This window comes from Rutilus rutilus (assembly GCF_951802725.1).
Source record: "Rutilus rutilus genome assembly, chromosome: 8".
Taxonomy (NCBI): Eukaryota; Metazoa; Chordata; class Actinopteri; order Cypriniformes; family Leuciscidae; genus Rutilus; species Rutilus rutilus.
The window spans coordinates 9,029,225-9,048,401 of NC_140222.1; the positions used below are offsets into that span (position 1 = coordinate 9,029,225).

Here is a 19,177-nt window from a genome sequence, read left to right on the forward strand (position 1 = left end):
GACTAGGAACAATCAGTGTGTGCAAGTATGACTATCAAGAAGAAACAGTTTATATGACTTTTTGAAATATGTGATGGATGATAATGTTCAAATGTGATGGGGAATGTCATTCCAAATTTTAGTATAAATATAGAAAAAGGATTTCTGACCGTAGTTGTTTTTGTATGGGGGAACTGGAATGAGTGCCTGTGAAACTGACCTAGTGAAACATAGTGGTCTCACATTGTGTGTCGGCAGAAGAACCCTAAGTGCTGGTGAAGAGCTATTTTGAATCTGAAAATAAAATGCAATAGCATGACTGTTTATGTAGTTCTGGTAACTGTAAGTCAAAGCATTTGTGCGTGTGAGCGCACTGCAATGATGAGACCACCTTGGAAGGTTACTGTGGATCTTAAGTGCTCGATAGTATAGTCGTGCTATTGGTTCAGTAATGTCTTTAGTGGTTAGCGACCAGATTGGAAGACAGTAGGACATTTTGTTGAGAACATAATAGCATGTAGATAGGTTTCAGAAACTGAAAAGGAAAGATATGATTTAATCTTGTTAAACACATAGAGTTTCTGATTCAACTTTTGTTAATTTAGAAATGTGTTCCCGATATGTAAGGTGTGAATCAAGTAGCACACCAAGGTAGTTGTAGGTCTTTGTGACGACAAGATCTTAATTTGCAAAAGTAATCAAATCAATAAAAGAAAGACTTTTTCTGGGTGAATGAAAATACATACATTCAGTTTTCTTTACATTGATGGTCAGATGGTTCTTTTTCAACCAATCATGTAAGAGGTGAAGATCAGATGATAGTTTGGAATTTATGACATTAGGATTTGCATCAGAGAGAAAAATCACAGTATCATCAGCGTATAAGCATTTTGAGTGTTTACACAGTTAAGGGAAATCATTGATGTATAAAAGAAAAAGTAAGGGTCCAAGAATGCTGCCTTGTGGAACACCCATGTCACAAAATAAAGGTTGGGATATGACATGATTTAATTTGCAGGTCTGCAACCTGTTCGTCGAATAAGAAGAGAGCATTTCTATCACAGATGAAGACAGTTCAAATGAGTGAAGTTTGTTTAGCACGATCTGGTGGTTCACTGTGTCGAAGGCTTTATGGAAATCAATAAAAATAGCTCCAGTAATGTGACCTTTGTTAAGAGCGTCACGTAATTGTTCAGTGAAGAGTAATAACGCTGACATGGTTGATCTCTTAGCACGAAAACCGTGTTGACAGTCACTGAGCCAGCTATTAGTTTCAAGGTAAAAACTTTATGCAAGACTTTTTCCAGCAACTTAGACATTGCTGGAAGTATTGCAATAGGTCTGTAATTTGAAACAAGGGTGTGATCAGATTTTTTAAAAAATTGTAATTTGTGCGGTTTTCCAGTTAGTAGGAAAGATAGAAAGCCTGATACAAAGATTGGTTAAATGCAGAAAGAGAGGTATGAGGCTATCAGCATGAGTCTTTAAAAATAAGGTATTTAAGCCATAAATATCACGGGCATGAGATTTTTTTTAGCAGGTGTAAAATTTGTATCACCTCGTTCTGTGAGATCCCAGAAAATGAGAACTGATCAGATGTTGAAGAGAGAACAGGTGAAGACAAAGAGGGAATGGCAAAATGCATATAGCCAATTCTTTAACAGATGATACAAAATAATCATTAAAAGCACTTGCAATCTTTTCTGAATCTGAGATAAGAGTACCCCGTAGGGAAATTTGAATATTAAAATTTTTCTTCTCATTTTCATTTAAACCGGTGATAATCTTAACGGTCTGCCACAATGTCTTTGGGTTGTTAGCAGATTGGGTAATCTGCTGTTGGAAATAGACTGCCTTAGCCCTACGCAGTTCCAAAGTACATTTATTTCTAATTTGTATGAAATTATTTTTACTCTCAGATGTTCGATTTAACCTATACAATTTAAGAAAAGAGGCCTTCAATTTAAGAAGTTGAAGTATTTCAGAATTTATCCAAGGTACCTTTTCTCGGTCGAATCTTGCTGGCAGTAGTATATTTATTCTGTATGTTATGTAGTTTAGTATGAAATTGCATTAGAATTTGTTCTGGATCTTCTAATGATAGCTCATCACTCCAATTAGTAGCACTAAAATCAGCATTGAATTGTGGCAGTTTTGAAATGGGTATTTTTGGTAGCATACAGAGTGGCAGGCATGAGTTTTTTTGGATTTTAAGATTGTTCTAACTGCATAGATGAGCGAATGATCTGAAAAAGCCACATCTATGACACCAGTGACCAGACATTGCATATTTTGAAGGCTGATTTGTGAGAAAAAGATCCAGAATGGAGCTGCGTGTTTTGCCAATTCTTGTTGGATCCTTAATTAATTGATACAGTATTAATTATTAGTTATTATTACAACTAATTATTAGTCTCATTGCAATAGGCTAGCTTTTAAAGATTTTGATGAGCTATCATTCCAGTCAAGGTTGATATCGCCCAGAATTACAAGCTCCTTTGATGTAACAGATTTAATTATGTCAGAAAGCTGTTTGGATACATAAATGCCGTAATTGAACTAAGGCTTGAACTGTTCCTGGCTTGATCCAAGCCCTGTCTGTGAAACTGGACCATTATATGATTGCCGAAAAAAGGAATAGCCTATTAAATAATATAGGGATAAATGTTAAAAACAAAAATGGTGACTGTGGTGTAGTTTAAAGCAGTTTGCAGGTGTAACAGACAGGGACTCCTTCATAAGTTAAAGTTTAAAATATTATTCAAATGTAATTCAATCAGCAATTTAAAACAACAATATTGTAAGCATCTCTTGAGCATGTATCTGATTGTATCTTCTGTCTTTGTGTTTTTCAACAGGAGGATAAGGTGGTGTACGCAGCGGTCGTCACGAGACGCTGAAGCAGTTTCTCTCAAATGATGTTGTGATCACAGTCAGTACAGTTTACATGCACACTAGAAAGACGGCTATGGCGACAAAACTGCAACGTGCAAAAGAAGTGCTGCGTTTACATGTTTCAGGGCAAAAGAGATGATTTTAAGTGCATGTAAACATCGTCACTGACTGTCACTCTGAAATGTTTTATTACTTTTCTTTAAAATACTTTTCTTTTTGTTTGTGTGGCCAGAATTTTGTCAAATTGTGTTTGCGAAAAAAAAGAAGATAAGTCTGTGTATAACTCACATTTCACTATTATATTTCAGAAATAATGTAAAATACGGGTAAATAAAACAAACATTTACAAACTTTACATAACAAGTGAAAATTACATTGGTGTTTATAAACATTTATCATTACATTCAAGTCTAAACCAATTTAAAGCAAAATGAGTTACCGGCGTGTGAAAAAAAATATATATTGTACAAGGTGGCGATTTTGTATAAATCCATACAATATGAATCATACAAAATGTAGATACCTGGCACTGGGGTGAAGTAAACACAAACAGATAAGACTAATGATATCAAATTAGCCATCAACTCACAAAACGTAAATAGATACGAATTGTTCGCTATAAAAAAATCTTGCCCTGCCTAACAAGCACAAACTATACTAAAGTTGACTGATATAAAACATTTATGTAAAACACAGAATAGTAGGCCTATGCATAATTTGCAAACAATGCGCTGACTGATATTTACCGTTATTTACAGAATTCAGAAATACCCTGCAACAATTAGTTTAAAAAAAAAGAATAAAATAAAAAAAAGAATAAACAATAAAGACAGAGGGATAGACGTGAGAGAGGTTTTAGGAAGACAAGGACTTCAATGTGTAGACCAGTGCTAAAATCATGGAAAATAAGGTTATGTCTACACTAATCCGGATACATTTGAAAACGGCGTGTTCGTTTATAAACGCTCTCTGTCCATACTAGTGTTTTCAGGCGTTTCAGTGTGGATGAGAAACTTTTGAAAAACGCTAAATTCACCTTTACTGCGCATGCGTAAAACCCCTCAAAAGATCACTGATATGATTCAGATGGAAAAATAAATAATGAAGTTATCGCGCAATTCTTCTGACAGGATAATTTTATTTAGTAAAATAAATATCTCACCATTCACTGATGCGGTCCAGGTCGCACGCAGTCACTATGTCTGGTTTAAAACGCCACTGCTCTCATGTAGGCTATTGCCGCAGGACTGCAAATGTGAGTAGGCTAAATGTAATCTTTTTAGGACTGATTTGAAGGGTGTGCCATGTAGAATATGTTTAGCAACAGTGTGAATAGCACGTAACAGGCACAATACTGGTATAAACATCAATATCCATTGGTAGAATATGTGTCACATGACTAAATTTACGTCATCGTTTTTAAATACCACCGGTTTCACAGTCCACACTACAACGTGAAGTCGGCCTTTTTCAAATGTATCCACTTTGAAGTGCGTTTTCAAAAAAGCTTAGTTTTCATTAATAACAACACCTTCTCAGTGTAGACAGAAGGCCAAAACGGAGAGAGAAATACAAGTTTTCAAACGAACACGTATTAAGGCCAATTTATACTTCTGCGTCGGGTGCGCGTAGTAGGTACGGCGTAGCATACGCATAGACGCGTATCATACGTCGTACCCGTCGCCGTACCCTGACGCGCACCTCCTCAAAAATGTAACTACGCGTCGCGGCGACGCGGACCGCAAGATCTGTGATTGGTCGGCTTGGTAGCATCGCATTTCCTCCTACATATTTCCGGCGTGTTCTTCTGCACCGCCCGTCATTTTTAAATTCGGTTCAACCGTAAACAGGTTCACAGGTCGCACATACCATCTCCTCCGACGCCTTCTCTCGTTTCTGCCTTTTAGTTTTAGTGATTTCACTAAAACTGTTTTTCCACCTCGATAAGCTCCAACTCCAACATGATCCACTCTCTTTCAGACGCTAGCCTAAACTCAAAACAGCCGCGAGGAATCTAAACACAGTGGAAAATTAAAACCCGCCCCCGCCAACTAGCGTCTCGGTGGTGTAACTGTAGAGCAACACAGACATAACGCAGAAGTATAAATGCTCACGACGGAGTCACCTACGTGAGTAGCCTACGACATACACTACAGGCCTATTTATACTTCTGCGTCGAACTGCCGCCGTAGCTACGTCGTAGGCTGTGTGTAGCGCACGTACCCTACGGCGTAACCTGACGTGCACCTCTCCAAAAATGTAACAACGCGTCAATTCTACGCGGACGCCAGCGCTGTGATTGGTCTGCCAGAACCCCTCCCTCGGGGTTTCACATGCTCCCTAGGTGCGCGTCAACGCGGACAACGACACAGAAGTATAAATTAAAACCAACACGTTGCCTACGGCGTATAGGCTCCGGCGTAGGTCCGACGCAGAAGTATAATGAGGCCTTACGGCGTACACTCGACGCAGAAGTATAAATTGGCCTTTAGTGTGGACATACATGGCCTAAGGCGAGCAGCTCACAAAACACAATACAAAAGCCAATCTGGCTTAATCCAAATTTATGGGCTCACTTAGCTTTATCATTCAGCCCAAATGAAAAATATTCGTAATGTAACGTTCAGTTGCTAAACTATTATTTATTGTAAATATATATGCTTTATGTAAACATGGCTTTGTACTACCATTGGTAGGCCTACTTTGTTAATTACTTAATATAGGACTAAGTAGATTTGCAATAATTCGCAGCACATTTCAGATGATAAAAACGCATCTAATATTCAGGAAAATATTGGTAATTAAAAATGTTTTTGAATAATTTTTGCTTGATTTGATTACTGGGATCCTGTATGTTAATGCATATTCCAGATACTGTATATAATGGTTTAGTTTCAGTATAGTTTTATTGGTTTATATAGCACATTTAATAACAACCAAAGTGCAGGTCAAAAGGTCAAACATAATTTCATATGTAGAAATGCCATCATGGGGCATTAACTGGATTTTATGATAAAAGAGTTTATGTAAAGATTCTGTGCATTTAGTTTTAGTTGGTGAGTCCAGAGTGTCATCAGAGCTCTTCAACAATTCTCCACAATCCCATAACTCATCTATATGTAACAGAGATTTACCGTACATGGACTGAATTTAGGACAAATTCTGAGAAAAATCACAAAGTTACATATAAAAACTAAACTTTACACCATCTCTGATGTTCTGATGTTAAAGCTCACATGGAACGGCTCAGATATTTGTTCACAAGTATTTATTTTTAGCTGGATGTTTTTTAGTTTTGTTTGTTAGTTTCATATTCTTTATTCTCCTCGATGCATGCAGATCAAATGTCATTATTTAACAAGATGATGGCCATTATTCTGATGGTTTAAGTTCAAATTAAAACATCACATAAATCTTGAGCAATAAAATCCGCAGAAAAACAGTACACATTTAATTTTGTGACCCATACCAGCAGCAAACAGATGTTTTTGGTGTATTTTACAGTATTGCATTCAACAGACAAACCACAGAAGGCCTCAGTTTTAGATCAGGAAGAAAAGTGGTTTCATCTGTTGAGAGCATGAGCATGAGAACATGTCTGTACTGGACGTTTGTGGTTAATGTGTATCAGTGTTTGCAACTTTGCATGTCTTGGGTGTGAATAGTGTGAGTGTGTGTTCTTGTGAATCTTGTGGGGTTGAAAAACTTCCACAGTTTTACTTCCTCTTTCTGAGAAACAGTCTTACCTCAAAATAAAGAATGCAAACTATTTGATAAAAATATATTCTCTGTGAGATCTTACTGTGTGATGTGTAATATTAAAATGTATCATAAAGCCTACTATGTGTATGTGAAATATAAGATTGATATTCAGCAGCATATGAATCTCTCTGTATATCCATGATCTTATACTCATATTCTAATGCTGTGACCCTACAGATAAGAAGTGTTAGTTTCAGCAAGTTATTTGCAGCTTAAGCAACACTTAATTATTTCTGAGAAGTTTCCACTTATCTTGTTATCACGCCTGTGTCCACCCATCTTTTCGGTGAAGATTGTCATGTTGATCTGGTAATGACAAAGGCACTATCGTTTTAAAAATAAGTTGATGATTAAAAAAAAATGCAAGTTGTGTGTATCATCCATAAGTGATGATTTATTTGTTCATCCACTTGGGGGAGTTGCTAACTAAAGGCAATAACATTTTCCAATAGCATCATCATAGTTTTAAAAACGTTATTTTACAACCACTAGCAGTGTAGCATGACAGACTGAATCACATGTCATGTGACTGATCACTCTATATTAAAACTTCCTTCAGCAGGCAGTGAAAAACACTCATCTGTTTTGCACTATTAAATGCCTCCAAAAATACTACCATTTAATAAACATCAATGGAAACAGATGCTTTTTGGCTGCATGAAAGACTCATCTCTAACAGCAGGGCCTAGGCTATGCTAACCAGCTAAACTCTGAGCCCCTGTTATTAGAGAGTCATGATACACATGCTTACACTGTAAAACTAGCGCTCTCTAGTGTGCAAAATATGAATTAACCTCTACAAGAATTACCAGACAGTTGATGACCCCCATAGGCTTCCATGGTATGGGGAAATACATACTATGAATGGATGTCAATGGGGACCAGGAACAGTTTGGTTACCCAAATTCTTCTAAATATTTTCTTTTGTGTTCAGCAGAAGAGAGAAATTCATACAGGTTTGGAACAACTTGAGGGTGAGTAAATTATGACATAATGTACATTTTTGGGTGAACTGTCCCTTTAAATGAATCATTCAGACTGACTCGCGATTCGATTCAAACCATTCTGCTAACCTGTTGGGCCTATTCATTGAAAAGATTCATTCACGAATCGGATTGGTTCTAATACTAAACAGCAGACAGAAAATACAGGGCACATTATATGATATCTGAAATAAGGAATAGCCTATAAAATTAAGGATTAATTTTTATTTTATTTATTTTAAAATGGCGACAGAGCATGAGTGTGATTTGCAGTAGCCAGTTTAAAGCAGAAATAGCAGATTTAACAGAAAGGGCCTCTTTCATAAAACACGAATAGCCTACAACTAATTTATTGCTATGTACATAACGGTCCGTAACTTACATGATATGCCCAAGGATGTACGTAACAACCGTTACAAACGATTTACGGAAATTCTGAGCTTTTTTTTTCTGAGTATTTAAACGTAATTCAGTCAGCAATTTAAAAAACAAAAATTGTCAAGCATTATAGCCTAACGTTATAACAGTCTCGGAAAAATAAAGTGCAATCCCAAATGTCTCGAAAAGACGTTAACCAAACAAAATCTCACCTTGAGGGATCCTACAGCAAGCCAACATTGAATAAACATTGTTTTTCCATCTGAATCATCATTATGGTTGATGTTGAAATTTCAATGCAAAATAAATGTTTAAATCACCATTACCATATCGATGAAAACCTGATGTTATTAATGTTGATAGCAACAATATTGGAACAACATTGATCTATAGTTATCTTTATGATTGATTAAGCATTGGTATTTGGTTTACTGTGCGATCGCTGAATGTGTTGAAAAGTCATTGATTTATAGTTGACCGGGAAACGACGCTGTTGTTGAAGAGTCATCGGCATATAGTTGACCGGGAAATATGATTGAAAATGCATCGATATATAGTTGACCGGGAAATATGATTGAAAATCCATCGATTTTTGGTTGACCGGGAGATCAACACCAACATACTGCACCGGACACAGCTCATTTCTGGACCTGGCACAAGCGTACAGGTAAGCTTGCTTAATGTTCGATATGAATGGATTGTACCAAATCAAATACTGTTAGGTTGATCGTTAACATGATGGTTAATGTAGTAACCGACGCAGTGCTGCAGTCACTGAAATAGATTTTTGTTTTACCAATGTGTCAAAATCTGCCAAAAGTACTTGATCTCTTCTAGGTTATAAAGTTAGCAAAACCCCATTGGTCCAGTCTATTTTTGTGACAGCTAGCTCAAAATACATTGCTAGTGTCGTGAAATCTATTAACACAGCTCCGCTATTTCTTCTGACCGCCGGAGAACACCGGACGAACCAACGCTAGCATAGTGCTCTATCTAGCGCTCTAGATAGAGCAGTGACCGCGGCGGGCCAGAATTACACAAAAGACATGGTTTATCTTTACTTTATTCAATGCAGAACTGTCTCGAGTTGTAACGTCAACTGGAAATGCCGATTAGACCATCTCGTAATAGCCTACAAATCCAAAATATGAATAATCCTCGAGCAAGGCTGCGAGCGATGTGCGATACAGTTTTGTAACTCCATTGTGTTTGTTTTCAGAAATGATAACAGTCGTTTTATACTAGTGGTGCTTATGCGATATCACGATTTTTGATGATCTTCTGCACCTTTTCTGAGCGCGGGGAAGTGCGCGCGTGGCACAGCGCCTGACAACCAGGCCTGGCGTCAAGGGGGGGCTTTAGCCCCACATACTTCATTTAGAAACAATTAAAATGCCTCGTTAATTTTAAAGACATAGCCTTATTATTAGCCTGTTTTTGCATTGATATTTATGCATATTCCTCCATGCACTTAGCCTGGGAAAACCCAGACTACTTCCGGCGAATTTTAATTCTCTCTCCAGGATAGTCTGGAGAAGAGCCCATTCAAACTCATTTCTGTGCCGCCGAAATCGCGGCACCAATCAGAAACGTTTGGGGAGGGATTTACATGATGACGACAGCGCAGCGACGCTGAAGGAGATTTCATTACAAAGATGGATGCCGCCGTGGAACATCACTCGTTCGAATCATAGACAGTATATAAGGGTGTTTCTGCAACTATGGGCACTTTTAAGTCCCAGGAGTGAAATTTTAGATTTATGTTAAAATTTGTCATTTGATGTTTCATAAATATAAACGTAGTGTCAATACACACCTTGACATAAATAATTATGAATAAATAATATGATTTAATGTAAAATTATGAAGCATTTATAGGTCCAAACACCATTTTTGCTCATGTCCCACACCCGTGGTTTCAATGTTGAGATACTTAAAATTAGCTCATTCTTTTACAATATGACATTATTTCAAATGGAATTTTTTAATATACAGATTCATTTACAGAATCTTTAAATTCTTTGTATTATTTACTGATCATTTTTATGATTTTTTTAACTAAATGTGCCTGTCCCACACTTTTGAGTCCTTACCGCAACAATGAAAAAAAGCTTTTATTATGAAATTTTATCGAACACAAACAAGTCTAGTTTCTATGGAAACAGAAACTATCACTTGAGCACATTGCTGACAGACTGGACCACCACACTACCTCACTCACAAGATAACAAAAAAATAAGGTAAACATCATCTTTTCTGCTCTAGTATTTATTGTGCGTCCTTACCATTCAGCTTAATAATTGTGTATTTATAACTACATTTTAAAAATAAATGTATTTTACTGTTGAATTCATGTATATTAAGATGTTAAGATTCAAAACTAATGTGGTAGGCCTTGATAGCTGCCAATTAGCTAAAATATTAGCAAAAATGTCATTTCCGCATCATGTCTTTACCGCAGCAAATTTAGGTGTTGCGGTAAAGACCTTGTGTTGCGGTAGAGACAAATTCAAGGTGTACTGTATATTAAATGACAAATATTCAGTATATTATTAGTACTGAAGTATATATTTGTATATTTATTAGTATATATATATATAAACATGCCATTTTTTACATTAAAAATAAAATTTTGTCCTTACCGACTCAAGATGTCATTACCGCAGCACTGCTCTATTTTCATTTTTTTTCTATTTTCTATTTTCATCTGTAAATTTTTTACATGGCATAGAAAAAAACATGAAATTCCCTATTTTGTATATTATTTTTTTATATCAGTATTTACAAAACTGCATCAAAATTGAAAAAGCTATTTAAATATGTAAAAAAAAAAATAGAAATTACTAAAGAAAAATTTATAAAATGAACGTTATTGTAACATTGCGGTAAGGACACTTTTTAAGAAGATGACCCGAAAAACATAAAAAATAAACATGTTCCAGATTAAAATCTTAACGACTACATTCTATTTTGTGTAAATCTTTAGATGTATTACAGACTGTGATGGTTAAAATTGAAATTCATTGAGGTTGATCTTTTTAAAATTGGGATAGTCAAAAGTGCCCGTAGTTGCAGAAACACTCATAAACGAATCAGTTATCGCGTCTGTTTTGAGCGATTTAAACTTACCGTATTCGTTAAAGGGATAGAGGGCGCGCGCGCATCCTGCTGTGTGACGTGTACACAGACTGCGCGCGCCCTCAGATCACTTGGACATGGCTGTGTATAAGAGCTAAAAACGATATAAATACTGTTCGTTTTCTCACACAAACCGCTCGTTTCGTGTCTTAGGCCATCAATGTGTACGATGGGGAATTGTTTAATTTGGACGATGGGGAATTGTTTTAATTTGGACTCTGTCTGTGCATGCTCTTTGAGACAGTGACCATCGACCTGCATTATATGACTGACAGACAAGAACGGTTTGACCTAAAAATATCAAAATTGAAACTACTGCGGAAAAAAAGACACCTACATCTTGGATGCCCTTGAGGTAAGCTAAAACATACCAAAATTTAATTTCAAAGTGAACTATCCCTTTAAAACCGGAGCAAAGAACAACACTCGAAGCATACGTCATCTCCTTCATCGATCTGATTGGTTTTATGACTATCCAATTGACCCTTCGCTAAGCCACGCCCGAAAACCGCCACAGGCCAATCGTGGCTTAGCAACCGTAACTAGGCGCGGGAGGTCTGGCAAGCTTTCGAGCGAGTCAGGGAAATATGCCGCGTTGTGCGTATGGATTGTGCAAATCTGATACCCGGTATCCTAAAAGTTTGGACGGGGTGGTGGATTTTGTTCCCTTCTCGAAACCTAAAACCCAAGGGGAGAAATGCCGGGCGTAATCTTCATTTATATAGCGCTTTTAACAATGTAGATTGTTCTAAAGCAGCTTTACATTGATAATAGGAAATTAAAAGTAAAGTGTTTTGGCTTTATAGCAGCTCTAGAATAAAGTTATTGTCCAGCTCGTGGATCAAGCAGTGTGATTAAAGGCAAGACGGAGGCTCACTGACATAATTTAACGTTACTTAAAAATATAGTTCAGCATTTTGTTAATCGACGGCTAAACTAGTACCCCCAATCCGATCGCGACTCTCCCGGTGTTAGTTCTAGTAAAAGTAAAAGGTAGTTAGTAAAAGGAGGGAACAACACGGGGCTTGCCGGAGATCTCCAAGGAAAAGGTTGGTATGCAAACTTAATCAGTTCATACCAGTAAGTTAGTCCGACGTGTGAGCAGTAACGCCTGGCGCGCTAAAAATACAAGCGGGAGAATGTTATCATTGCAAAGTGGTCAGGCTAATGTCGTGTGTTTATTCCACAATACATATGGATAAGCTGTTTGTTTAATAAATATTAGAATATTTTAAAATTTCAGTTACCCTGCTGGGCATGCACATAGCTGTTCCTCAAATTTGTGTTTCCCATTTGAATGGTCAGCGTATGAGGCGGCTGCTGCTTGCGCTGGGACCTAACGCTTTAACTACAATTTTGATGAAATTATTCTCTAATCGTTTGCATATTATGTCGTGGATATAGCCCTCGAATGCATACTGCAGTCCCTTTTGTCTTGCTCTCTCAGATTTTCACCTGTTCGGCAAAAATGACTAATTATCTCCTTAGGAATGTCTGAAACCAGTGCATTCATACTGTAATAGACGTGCCAGGCGCAAAAGCTTGACAGGCGTAGCAACAGTAACTAAGGAGGGCGGGGCTTAGCGAAGGGTCAATAGGGTATATGTCGAACGTCGCATTACGAAACCGGAAAACAGAACGCATCGCTTCCGGTTCAGGTCTTTTGTATGTGCTTCTTGCATTTTTTTACTGTTTTACTCAAGATAACTTAAAAGGAGTGAGCAAAAATGATCATAACCAATGTCCCTCGCATGTGAAGATCGATATTTAAAAGTAAAAAAAAAAAAATCTTCACACTAACGTTTAGATATTTAAATAGAATAAAACACCAATAACAAAGTGAGATAGGTAGGTTAGCTGATTACCTTAAAATTCCATAGATATCGGCGTCAGTTCATACGGCTGTTAACACTTTCTATGACAAGCGGATGCGATGAGACCAGGTTTCCGGTTTCGTCATGCGACGTTCGACATATACCCTATTGCGGCCAGAGGAATTTGAGCTACGTCGGTTGGTGACGCCCCTTTGGAAATGATTTGTCTACATAGCTTCGCCAGACCCTATCCGATTGTTAAGTCTGACGTCACACGTGACGTTTAGCCTTTTCCGGGTCCAAGCGCTCCTCTCGTCCAGAAATAACAATGGTGGAACCTGTAAATTTATTTACGATCACGTCCTTCTTAGTGAGGCACCCTTGGCGGTCAAAAAGGGTTTAAATTCCTTTAACACCAACAGAGTGGTTAGTGTAGCTCATCACTCAGGTGGCATAATTAAGGGTAGAGTCCAGGCATCAATGAAAAAGAAGATTTACGAGGTTGAAGTGAGTTAGCTCGGGACACAGGACACAGCACTGCGGCATTGTAAAAACACTCAATAATAACCAAAACACTAGCGAAAGCGGTAGGTAGGTAGGTAGAGAGGACCTGGACTTTGGACCCGGAAAGAGCGTTATCGGAGAGTGGTTACGTCACGACTTAACAACCGAATACTCAGTTTCAACTGAGAAGGGTCTGGTTTTAACCAGGCTACCATGCACTCAGTATTTAAGCAGAAATTAATGTGCAATTTAGTCAACCAGAAAAATCTTGTGTCTATGGTAACTCTAATCAATACATTTACTATTTAATTAGTTATAAGTATCCAGTTATTTATATTTAATTTGTTGAGTTAACAATTAGTTCTGATTTAATTAAATAATAAACATGATTTTTTTTAGAGTCACTTGGCCTCATAAATTGTCCTTATGAAAGATGTCACTGCAAGCTAATCCTTTTTGCCTCCCTTTAATTCGAATAGATCCATGAACATATTGGGCAGTTTTGAAAAGTGCTTTGAATGTAGTCCGTCTTATACAGCCTCAACAAAAATGCGTTTTGTCACGGCTGGCTCTGAGCCGCGACAAATAAGGGAGGCAACGAGAACGAAAGCGAATTAAAAATATTTATTTAATCAAACATAACAAAATAAACACCACAACGGAAAACATCCCGTTCAGAAAGTCAACATAAATAAAGAATAAGCTACATAATTAACACAAAAATACAGGCCTGCAAACTACACAAACTTAAACTAATACATATGGAGCAAACGAATAATAAATAAATACCCAGAAATATAAAATGATTTACCTAACTATGAGATGGCAAGATGAGAGAGGAAGGCACACACTTTTTTCTACATTTCTAGGCTGCATGGCTAGGTTATCAAGTTTAGCCTATATCATTCACAGGCATAGGCTAATGTTAAACTGAAATGTACTGTAACGTCGGTGCCTATGCACTACGGCTCTGACGCTGATGCATGCTGGGATTCTGGGAGAACTTTGGGGTTGTTTCGTGTGTGTTATGCCTTATTTACTGTTTATGTACGTGTTTTAGTGTAGCGTGTGTGGGTGGCTGTGTCCACCCCTGTGTGTGTAGCGTGTGTGTGTATTTGACTTTCCTATGTGTAGGCTACTGTGTTCGTGCCATGTTCTGCTCCCAATCCTTGACGACAGCTTGATTGAACAAATCATTGACTAAATCACAGTAGCATACTTTTACTTGTATTCTAGATGCATTGACTCAACGTCTTACAACGGCAAACACCTATGACTTAATTCGCTCAAGCTGTACAGAAGTGGCTGCGCTACGCCCCAGACCGAGCGGGAGGAGCTGGAAGACAGACGCAGCAGGAGTTAGCACGTTAGAAGAAAAAAAAATGAAATAATACAATAAAAATGATTGTTTAATTTTTAAAGAATGCGTGTGGTGTCATTTGTGCTAGTCTAGGTTATAGCCTAAAGGTATAGTTTCTATTTTCTATATTTTGCTAGCCCATCCTGGCTGTCGATAAAGCAGGATTATAGCCAAATAATAATGTTTTTAATATTATATTAAAATTACAGACCTTCAGATTAAACCTGTGGTATACTAAAACACCATTGAAGTTTTGTTGATATGCTGGGATTTCAACATTGTTTCAATATCCATTGTAATCGAAATACCATTGAAATACTGCTGATCTCTAGGTATGTGTTGGCGCAGTCATTTTCGTGAATAATAACCGGTTATTCTAGTAAATTTGGTCCCGTCAGCCAACTCAATGTAGTGTTTCTCCGGCTGGAATTTGTCATCAAACTTTTTGAATTTTTCAATGTCTGTAATAATGTGCGATGTCGCACCAGTGTCGACCATTAGTCCCTTTCGTTGCACACTGTAGAATTGGCAGTCACTCGCTCTAAAGACAAATGTGTGCTCGTCGTTGTCCTCTTTGTCAGCGGCTTGTTTAACATTGTCTCTCTTTTTGCGTCTGCAATTTTCATCTTTGTGCGTCGAGCTTTTACAATAATTGCACCACAGTCTTTTGTGATTTTGGTTCGGGCAAGCACGGGCTTTGTGCCCCTTTTGACCGCAGTTATAAAACGTAAAGTCAGAGTCTGCTGACGTTAGTCGTTCTCTTCCCCTCTGTTGCGGAGCTGAGGCACTCGCTCTCATCACGTTATCATCACTCGCGCTGGTGTGAAACTTTTCCGTACTTTCAAAACTCCTCAGCTTGGTTTTGAACTCTGCAAACGTTATGTTTTCATCACTTTGTGTGATATGGATGGCGAACGGTTTAAACGAGTCTGGCAAACCTTTCAAAATCATCGCAATTAACAGTCCATCACTGAGACTCTCTTCGGCATTTCTCAGAGCTGTGATTGCGGTTTCTGCTCGAATAATATAATCCGTGACGCTCTCATTTGCCATTTTCTGCAGCGACGTTAACTCTGTGTACAGGCTGATTATTCGCGGTTTTCCTTTACCAGCATAATAACCTCTCAAAATCTGCAGAGCTTTCCTACCGTCGTCCGCTGCATCTCTCATTACAAGAGACAAACTTTTGTCATCCAAGTATTGAATAAGCTCAGCATATGCTTCCTCGTTTTTATCGTCATCATCCTCTTCCTCACCACGCGCAGGAGGCTCTGATAAAATGGTGTCCTTTAGGCCTAGCAAACGCAGGTGGCCTAGAAATTTTGTCTCCCAAAGTTCGTAACTTTTCTCATCTCCGTCGAAATACAATCTACTCCATCGGTTACCTACTTCTCTTCTGGGCCCATAACCTGTTGGCGCAGTCATTTTCGTGAATAATAACCGGTTATTCTAGTAAATTTTACGGAGGAAAAAACATACAGACATCACTCGGTATTCTGTTGGACCGGAACCACCTTTATTAGCATATATCCATTTATGGATAGCAGGTCACATTCACGTGACACAAGTGAGCAGTATGAGGGCACACATTACAAACTTTAACAGTATGATTTAAACGTTGTTTCAGTGATAATAGAGGGTGCAACATGATGAAGAATCAACATCAGAGTTCGACGTTGATTCAATGACTTTATCGTTGACAGCGGGATGTTGATTTAACATCATTTCAATTACTATTTGCTATCTGATATGGCGTCAAACTCCTCCAGACTTCTGAGGGACTGATGAAGATCTGCACCTTCTCCAGCCTCAGTGGTCTGATGTTTCAGAGACTTGCTATGGTTTCTAGTGGTTGTTTACTAGGTTAAAGAGTCAAATAAACTATGATATTGCTCGGGTCCCTCATTCGTTCCAAGTCTGTGGGAATTTTCCATGTGTTTTTAGTAAATGTGATCACTTTGTACTTGCAAATTACAACTATGCATTTTATTTTTTTAGATTTAATGTTAATTTGCCCAACTCAAAGTGATACTTTACAACTTCTGCTAAGAAACGTGCAATATAATGCCACTCATATTTACAACTCAAGCGGAAGTCCATAACTTTCGTTGCATATTGGTGACGTCACGCAAACATGGCGGCACGCAGCGAGATGTGATGAACACATGATAAACATTTGCTTTTAAATAAATGAAATTGATCGAAAATGACACTACATTATTTAAAACCTCAGAAAACGTTTTCGGAATCTAGTATGTGAAACACGGACCCTCTCTGAAGGGCAAATTACACAAGACAAACGCTAGCACTATATCAGTTTCTCCGCTAGGATTCGGTTGCTAGGAGACTTTTGTGTTTGACAACGAACAACTGCCAAGCTGCCGTGTTTTCCTCTATACGTCATTGGTTGGTTGGAAGAAGGACACATCAAAGCTTGAATCCAAAGACAGCAGATCGTGAACAACACCCTCAGAAATTAAACTATAACAATTCACAAATTAAACGACGTCTGTAATGTGTTATTTACACAAGGAAGACTGGCTATTTCGTCATATTAAGGATATTAAAGTAGCCTACACATAACTTCGTAAAAGTAAATCAGCATTAAAAAAACATAAATCATTTACCATAGTATTCATTGTTTTAATATGACCTCTTCTATGTAAGATGGTTCAGAATCTTTGATTAAACATTACCATACTTTTACAGAAGAAAGTCACTATAATAACTCAGTCAGTATTTTCCATTGCAAATTTCCCTACGGACAAACAGCTCATGTTTGAAAAGGTCTGACATTAATATTGGATTGGAAAAGCTTAATATGTGAAGAAATGTACAAATAATGTGAAGAGACAAACATTAATTGCCTGACTTATACTGCACTAGAGCGCTATCTAGTGTTATTAACCTGAAATTCACCTTTCCAATATTAGCTCCGCCAGCCAATATAAATAGACCTACATGAAACAGAAAGATTTTAAATTACAGTAGATTAGACAGCATGTTCAGGATTGAGTTTAACCGCTAGTCAACACTAGTAAAGGTCAAATGTTGAATAACATGTTAAAGGTGAAAGTTTATAGAACGTGTCTGTACTGGACATTTGTGGTTAATGTGCATCTGTGTTTGCATGTCTTGGGCGTGAATAGTGTGAGTGTGTATTCTTGTGAATCTTGTAGGGTTGAAGAACTTCCACAGTTTTACTTCCTCTTTCTGAGAAACAGTCTTACCTCAAAATAAAGAATGCAAACTATTTGAGAAAAATATATTCTCTGATCTTACTGTGTGATATATGTAATATTAAAATGTATCATAAAGCCTACTATGTGTATGTGAAATATAAGATTGACATTCAGCAGCATATGACCTTATAAACTAATGCTGTGACCCTACAGATAAGAAGTGTTAGTTTAAGTTAGTTATTTGCAGCTCAAGCAACACTTCATTATTTCTGAGAAGTTTCCACTTATCTTGTTATCACGCCTGGGTCCACCCATCTTTTCGGTGAAGACTGTCATGTTGTCAAGTTGTGTGTATCATCCATAAGTGATGATTTATTTGTTCATCCATTTGGGGGAGTTGCTAACTAAAAGCAATAACAGTTTCCAATAGCATCATCATAGTTTTAAAAACGTTATTTTACAACCACTAGCAGTGTAGCATGACAGACTGAATCACATGTCATGTGACTGATCACTCTATATTAAAACTTCCTTCAGCAGGCAGTGAAAAACACTCATCTGTTTTGCACTATTAAATGCCTCCAAAAATACTACCATTTAATAAACAATGGAAACAAAACAAATAAAAATGCTTTTTGCCTGCATGAAAGACTCGTATCTAACAGCAGGGCCTAGGCTATGCTAACCAGAGCCCCTGTTATTAGAGAGTCATGATACACATGTGCTTACACTGTAAACTAGCGCTCTCTAGTGTGCAATATATGAATTAACCTCTACACGAATTACCAGACAGTTGATGACCCCCATAGGCTTCCATGGTATGGGAAAATAAATACTATGAATGGATGTCAATGGGGACCAGGAACAGTTTGGTTACCCATATTATTCTAAATATTTTCTTTTGTGTTCAGCAGAAGAGAGAAATTCATACAGGTTTGGAACAACTTGAGGGTGAGTAAATTATGAGATAATGTACATTTTTGGGTGAACTGTCCCTTTAAATGAATCATTCAGACTGACTCGCGATTCGATTCAAACCATTCTGCTAACCTGTTGGGCCTATTCATTGAAAAGATTCATTCACGAATCGGATTGGTTCTAATACTAAACAGCAGACAGAAAATACAGGACACATTATATGATATCTGAAATAAGGAATAAAATTAAGGACTAATTTTTATT

The 19,177-nt window shown here is 37.5% G+C and overlaps 2 protein-coding genes across 7 annotated transcripts in view; one reads left to right on the top strand and one right to left on the bottom strand.

Annotated features, from left to right (window-relative positions):
• Nucleotides 1–6,714, top strand: part of LOC311294935 (uncharacterized protein) — a 60,213-nt gene extending 53,499 nt beyond the window's left edge. For all 4 annotated transcript variants that reach the window (XM_084416045.1, XM_084416043.1, XM_084416044.1 and 1 more), the window contains one exon: nucleotides 2,838–6,714. The gene's annotated coding sequence lies outside the window, so the exon portion shown is untranslated. The remainder of the gene's footprint in view (nucleotides 1–2,837) is intronic.
• Nucleotides 1–19,177, bottom strand: part of LOC311294933 (uncharacterized protein) — a 47,403-nt gene that overhangs the window by 27,474 nt on the left and 752 nt on the right. Inside the window, exon 2 of one of the 3 annotated variants that reach the window (XM_084416037.1) lies at nucleotides 15,088–18,399. The exons of the other annotated variants lie outside the window; for them this stretch is intronic. Coding sequence (XP_084272163.1) covers nucleotides 15,162–16,238 — 1,077 coding nt within the window. The 5' untranslated portion in view covers nucleotides 16,239–18,399 and the 3' untranslated portion in view covers nucleotides 15,088–15,161. Of the gene's footprint in view, nucleotides 1–15,087; nucleotides 18,400–19,177 lie in introns of those variants that run through there. 3 annotated transcript variants of the gene reach the window in all.